The sequence below is a fragment of the Littorina saxatilis genome, linkage group LG4 (genome assembly GCF_037325665.1).
Source record: "Littorina saxatilis isolate snail1 linkage group LG4, US_GU_Lsax_2.0, whole genome shotgun sequence".
Classification (NCBI taxonomy): Eukaryota; Metazoa; Mollusca; class Gastropoda; order Littorinimorpha; family Littorinidae; genus Littorina; species Littorina saxatilis.
The window spans coordinates 39,473,755-39,481,182 of NC_090248.1; the positions used below are offsets into that span (position 1 = coordinate 39,473,755).

The window sequence follows — 7,428 nt, forward strand, 5'->3', positions numbered from 1 at the left end:
TATATTCTATACAAGAAACACTTAACAAGGGTAAAAAGAGAAACAGATTCCGTTAGTCGCCTCTTACGACATGCTGGGGAGCATCGGGTAAATTCTTCCCCCTAACCTGCGGGGGGGCTCCTACACACACACACAGTTGTCTATACCAGCTTTTCCCCATCCTCCATCCCCCCAACCTCCCCCCCCCCCCCCCCCCCCCCCATGCGATGAGCTATGCCTGTAAAGATGATTCATCTTTCAAAGTGAGACACAGTGTGAACACGCTAAGCCCCTCTGTTCCCCACTCCATCAATGACTCTCTGTTGATTCGAAGACACGCTCCTGACTCGACGGGGCCTGGAGCCAAATTTGAACGTGATCTCAACACATCACATTCTGATGTCCCGGCTAGACACAGAACATCGGTACATAGACGTACACCGCATAATTATATACGTTTCAGATATATATATATATATATATATATATATATATATATATATATATATAAAACATCAGAAATTGTGAAAGAAACAATTGAAAGTCAGCAGAGACTTTCTTCCGAGATTTGTGTGAAGAAGAATATATATTATATATGTAAATGTCAACTTTTGACAAGTTTGCAAACTAGGCGAAAAGTTAGTATTTACACGAACGTACATGTACACACACATTTACATAAAGCGCTTCGTAACTGTTTTTTTTTTTAAGTGCCCGTATACAAGTTTTTGTTCGCCATCATTCTTGTGCAAGGTAGATTGTCACAATAGCTTGTTGCACGAGCGGGCAAGCACGAGATTGTCATATCAGATGTTACAGAAAGTAACACACAACCGCAGCGAGTCTTGAATTCGAAAGTAAAGTCACACGCCGCAGACGACAAAGTTACAGAATAATCAATGGTCCGAAAATCTCCCTGTTGGTCACAACCTTTTTTTCCACCCACAAATATCGAATTTGTAATCCTTCGAGATGAAAGTTCCTCAGACCACTATTCTTTTGCATTCTTCTGTCTTGGCATCCGTCACACAAACTAAACGTTCAAATTGAGGATGAAAGTCGTGTCGTTGTTCTCTTAGTAGCCAGGAGATTGGTTCCGCAAAACTCCCACGTACTCTTCTTCTGAGCATTTACGTCTCTTTGTTTCTTAAATTATCATTACTTATTTGTTGCATTGTTGTTGTTGTTGTTGCTGTTGCTGTTGCTGTTGTTGTTGTTGGTTTTCTTTTCTGTTTCTAAATGCCACAAAACAATGCACCCATTTGTAGATGTGAATACCCTTTTCTTGTCTGTAGTATATACTTCTCTGCTGTTTTCTGCCTGTCCGTCTATGTACTAAAACACTGCCGGGAAGTATACTACGAAAGAGACCGTTTCAGATAAGCTCAGATGATTTCGCCAGTGTGAAAGTTTCTGTATATAGTTATGCTTTGAGGTTATTCACGATCACGTAGGGGCTCCTCAGTAAGCTTGACGATTTGCCCAAAGACTGCCGCCAAACGATAAAGGCACATTTGTTTTCGTGAAAACGACTCGGGTCACCATAATTATCAGATCTGGCCAGGTTTGTTCAAGAGAAAAGACCACCACTCCACGTATCACACATACCACAACTCAACTGACTGGCTGCTTCCAGCGAAGAGTGGAAATTACTTTTATGGATTATTTTGTTCTGAATGAAAAAGGTGTCAGTTACGAAGTTAATTCATATAATAATTACCAACCTGCAAAAAAGGCAGCCAGCTAGGCTGTTCTTTCTTTCTTTATTTGGTGTTTAACGTCGTTTTCAACCACGAAGGGTTATATCGCGACGGGGAAAGGGGGAAGATGGGATAGAGCCACTTGTCAATTATTGTTTCTTGTTCACAAAAGCACTAATCAAAAATTTGCTCCAGGGGCTTGCAACGTAGTACAATATATGACCTTACTGGGAGAATGCAAGTTTCCAGTACAAAGGACTTAACATTTCTTACATACTGCTTGACTAAAATCTTTACAAAAATTGACTATATTCTATACAAGAAACACTTAACAAGGGTAAAAGGAGAAACAGAATCCGTTAGTCGCCTCTTACGACATGCTGGGGAGCATCGGGTAAATTCTTCCCCCTAACCCGCGGGGAGTGCTAGGCTGTTGATTTTTGGTGTGTGTTCACGTGGAAAGGATGCTCTTATCCCTCGTAAAAGCCTAAACAGATTTGAGGTGGTGAACACGATCGCTTATGCGAGAAGGAATGTACCTTTAAAGAATGTCCAAAGTACGTCAGAGCCTAACTATCGTGTATGTAGGCAAGCGTTCATAATGCATTCCTTGCCCTGACATAACCTAGGCGTCCAGTTCTACCTATATCAGCATTACTGATAATTTGATTTTTGGGTTAGTATCACTGGCCTTCTTTGTCAAATTATGTCTTGTCTGGCTTGTCTCAAGAACCATTACTGGTACAAAATCAAATTCGGTGATGATTCACAGGGCCGCTATATCAGACAACGAACATCAGAAATCGCCGTTTGAGGTGGACGCAGACCGCTTACGTGATATTGAGCATGCCTAATTCTGAGGGTTCATAGGGAAAGTACGTACTTGAATGATGTTTGACATGATCTGCAGTACGTATAAGCTGTCTGAAGTAAATTATATCAAGAATTGATTTTTTTCCTTACGAGCATTCATTGTCTGTATTAGATATCTCATAGGAAAAAGGTTTTAATTTTGCTGGCGATTGGCATGGTTGATCCTATTTGTCACAAGAAAAGTTTCAGATCAGTTCGCCCACAGTATGTTACCAGTATCGTTTCAAGAACAGCTTGTCTAATGAATCAGGTACATCTATATTCTCTACCTTTCTGTACAGACGTCCAAGAAAATGTTAAATAAGTACTGGCCTTTATGACAAACGTTCTCTACTGATAGTTGACAATCTCCTGTTATCCTCCAAATACAAAGAGAATTGGCGTGTTCTTCTACTTTTTGTATATATGTGATTTATATGAAGTATATTATATTCCTTCTTGTAAAATCTACATTTTCCTGGTAAACATGACACCCCCGCCTTAAGAGAAAACAACAACGACAACCTTGCTACTGTATGAACTGAAATAGCCTCACTTTCGCATGCAAGCCTTCACGTTCACGCTACCTAGCATGTGACGAAACCGATGCAAGTGGTTCGGAGATGAGCTCACTCCACAGGCAGAACTGGCATGCAGTCTGGTCGGACTCTGTTGCAGCATATCAACAATTAATTACAGGTCACGCTCAGATGGTCGTATATCAGTTTGACCCTGTTGTACACAGCTTCAAGGCTTTGGGCACGTCGTCGTATTTTTGTCTAAAAGTACAAACAATGACGTGTTCAACATCGTGTCTGATTTGGGTGTTCGAGAGTCTACAGCATTGGCTAACGCCGGCCACAGAGCGTGTAGCTTTGTTCCAAAACTGACCAGTAGACACAGTTCTGATACCTGATTGTGCTCCGTTGTAGCTTCTTATGCTGGTGCCTTGCTTCCTTTCTAAAAACTACCCGCAGAAAGGGTTTCAACTGGACATGTGCACGCTTGTATCACTATTTCGCTGGTGTGGTATATATTCTCTGAATCGGAATCTTATGATGTAAGATCTGCCTTCTTTCTTATCCTGTACGTCAGCACTCCGTTTTTGAACGCCTGCACGTGTTCGCTCCTGGAGACAAAGCAGCACACCGCTCTTGTAAATTTGCAAGCAAGGGCAAACCTCGCATGTTTTACAGTGCCCTTAAAACGTGCACACTTCAAGGAGATGGCCTTACGACACTTGTGCAGCTTCCAGGAGGTAGCATTGCATGTCTGTGCAAAGATGAGGGTTCGTCAAGATATGTGCAGGCAAGTCTGTGCATCCGGGGTCTTGTTCATGCCTTCCAAGTTGATCTCGTTTCGACCTCTAATCAGAAATATCAAGAGTCTGACAAGACCCTTGTTCTTACACCAGCTGCTGTTCGGTCGTCATCGGAAGTCGCTATAGGCTTTCAGTGGTCTTTTCCTCTCTGTTTTTGTTACACTATCAAGCCCTTTTATCCAACACAAGCGTACGCCACAGAGACCAATAAGAACGTCTTCATCGCACCAGTGGAAGTATCAACGGCTGCTGAGACCATCGAACGTCACAGAGGTTGCCAAGAGGCTGCCACGACTCTCCTTCTCACACTAGTAAACGTCACAGGACTATTGAGGTCCTCACACCAGCGGAAGTCACAGGAGACTGCAAAGACTCTCCTTCTCACACCAGTAAACGTCACAGGACTATTGAGGTCCTCACACCAGCGGTAGTCGTAGGAGGCTGCCAAGACTCTTCATGTCACACCAGTAAACGTCACAGGACTATTGAGGTCCTCACACCAGCGGTACTCGTAGGAGGCTGCCAAGACTCTTCATGTCACACCAGTAAACGTCACAGGACTATCGAGACCCTCACACCAGCGGACGCCAAAGGATTACCAATACCTTCACACCAACGAAAGTCATATGAGGCTGCCAAGATCACACAAGGCTTAATTTACCCAAGACTATCGTTCACACACTACTAGGCCCTGAAGTCAAAACCAAGAGGCAGCCAAAACCACCAAAAACTCGTGAGTCTTTTCCTCTCAACCTCTAGAACTCCCTAACTTACTTACAAGTCTGCACGTCCACCGTCCTCTCGCACGTCTTGCAGCGCACGTAACAACACCAGTAGAACTTGCAGTGACACCGCTCCACCAGCTTGCGCTTGAAGGTGTTGTACCCCCTGCCGCAGCACATGAGCGTGCAGCCGTCCATGCCCTGCGAGTTTCTGTTACACTCCCGTCCCAGGGTGCCCAGCGACCCAGTCTCGGGGTTGGCCTCGCAGTAGTCCGGCGAGACGTCCAGGTAGATGAGGTCCTCCTTGCTGGGCTTGTTGTAGCGGTGGTTCTTGCGCTTGAGCTGCGTGCCGCGGCGGTTGAACTTGGTCTCCGTGGCGCCGTCGTAGCGGTCCTTGAGGCGGTCGCCCACCTCTCTGAAGGTGGGGAGCTGCTGCCAGCACGTCTTGAGGCTGCAGGAGCCCGACACCCCGTGACACTTGCAGGCCACCTTGGCGTAGTTGTACACCGCCTGGAAACATGGAGAATGTGGTGTAAACATCTGATAAACAATGAGAAGTAAGTAAGCGCTCTAAATGCATTGGACATGGGTAATAGAGTAAGTGAGCGTTGTGCGGAACGAGTCTCCTGGCACCTGAGAGAATAATTATCAAGTATTGAAATGAACAAGCCACTTTCATCGTCAAAAAAGGAAGCTTGCCGCAAGCTCATAGGTTCCTAATTCTCCAAGGCACTCGAAATAAAACTTACGTACACAGACGTCATACACAAAAACCAGCTTTTATTCCTGACAGGACATAGTGCAAAGTCATATTACAAAACAAACACACAAACACGAACATTGTTACAGGGTGTACAAAGAAAGACTTGTAATTTTTTTTAGAGAAGACCAAAACAATAAAATAAAATAAAATATAAAAAATCGAAGCCCTCTCATTCCTGGTTGACGTTCATGTGCAGGATAGTTTTGCGCAGTTCTATGTCGCCTCAAAGACAGTTTATATGGGATAACAGACATGAATACGAATAATTCCCTCGACAAACCCAGGTATTTGCAAGCAACCCTGTGTTAATTTAGTTCTGCACTGCCTGCAATTAAAAGTCAAGCACAATGCATCGATTGACGCCAGGCATCACTTGAGGTCCTTGAATTTCAAGGCGGTTTAAAACCTTTGCATTACACCACAATAGGAAGGCAGGTTGCCGTGTGGATACTGTGCATATAATATATCCTTCTTCGCAGGTTGCATTGATGCACATACACAAAACGAAAGGGTGACTCAAAATTATTGACGAAGAAAGGGGGATTGACTTGTTAGCAGTGCTTAAGAAGAAGAAGGAGGAGGTTGAGGATAGTATAGAAAGAAGAACAGGAGGATACGTTACACCAATTTTGCTCCCAATAATACAGCTTAAATTCTGACACACACCACAAACGAACTAAGAGATGAAGCATGTGGGGTACTATGCATGCGCCTTGAATATGTGCGCGATATAAATTGCATAAAATAAAAAAAAATAAAAAAATAAAAAAATCCCTGCGCTTAGAACTGTACCCACGGAATACGCGCGATATAAGCCTCATATATTGATATTGATATTGACTATGAATAAAACACGTTTTTGACCAAGAAACCAAACAAAAACCTAAACGATGGAGAAAGAGATATCGAAACAATCCACCTTTTAGCCTACAACGAGCTAAGACCTAGCTGGAAGTTCTATTCCTAAACGCAGAGATTAAGCAGAGTTGGGACGGGGGGGGGGGGGGGAGGCTAGAGGAGCATAATTCCACACAGTCACAAGCCACTAATGCCTCGGACACGCCATACCACCGGCAAAACACAATCCTTCGTAACAGCTGCACATTCTACACAACACAAGGATGGAAACGGAGGGTATTGGGGGGGGGGGGAGGGGGGGAGGAGGGGGGAGGGGGGAGGCGATCGTAAGAGGAGAAGATGGGAAGGAAGGCACGCAAGAAAGTGGAATAAGAGGAATTACCTCAGAGCTTTTACTAAACTGAGTGCGTGAGGTGAAAGGGGCAGGTTATTTTGTTAAAGGACCATAACAGGCTCTTTTTAAGGTCAGATAAAGCAGTTGGGGTTGATGCAAAAACCGATCAGTAAATCTCAGGTTTTGTGTTGCATCAGTCTAATTTTACACAAAATGCATGCTCAAAAAGCGACCAAATTCGTCTGCTACGCGAGACTTCAAATTCCCCGCGGCGGCAAGCCCTTGGCTGTGACGTCACGAGGGGGGAAGCCAGAAGCGAAAGTAGCAACGCTCGGTGTGCGTCTTTGCTGCAGCTGTGGATGCGCGCGTGCTCCTGACATCATGCCGAGAGAGTGTGCTGCTGCCGAATGTTCAGAGTTGCAAAAAAAAAAAAGACTCAGGCTTGAGTTTTTATTTGTTTCTATCCGACTGGGTAACAACTACAACGACGACAATAACACTGACAACAACTCGAAAACCAAGAACAACTACAATGTCAACAACAACAGCTTTACACTGATAAACTGTAGGTGGAACACGATTGATTTGACACGTTACAACCTTGATTTCATCTACGACGACGACAACAACAACATCAACTTAAATTCGAGAACATAATTATACGTCTTCAACAACATAGCCAACAACAAATCCGATAGAACTTCAACTACAATCACAACAGTGATCATGGGCTGCCTAATCTATTTGTTGAGTCTGGCAGACATTTTACTTCCACCCTTGAGAGAGAATGTTTTTTCCTCGTACACTTAGTGCCTCAAACTTGACTAAGAGGATACAATTCTACATTAATCCCCGATTATCAACCCAAATAGGTGGGACACTTCCGTCTCAAATCATAC

General features: G+C 43.9%; 1 protein-coding gene across 1 annotated transcript in view; it reads right to left on the minus strand.

The window, feature by feature from the left end:
* Window positions 1–204: 204 nt before the first annotated feature.
* LOC138964743 (protein Wnt-5b-like) overlaps window positions 205–7,428 on the minus strand; it is a gene marked incomplete in the record, with an annotated part of 103,414 nt that continues 96,190 nt past the window's right edge. The window contains 1 exon segment of the mRNA XM_070336784.1: window positions 205–5,084. Coding sequence (XP_070192885.1) covers window positions 4,623–5,084 — 462 coding nt within the window.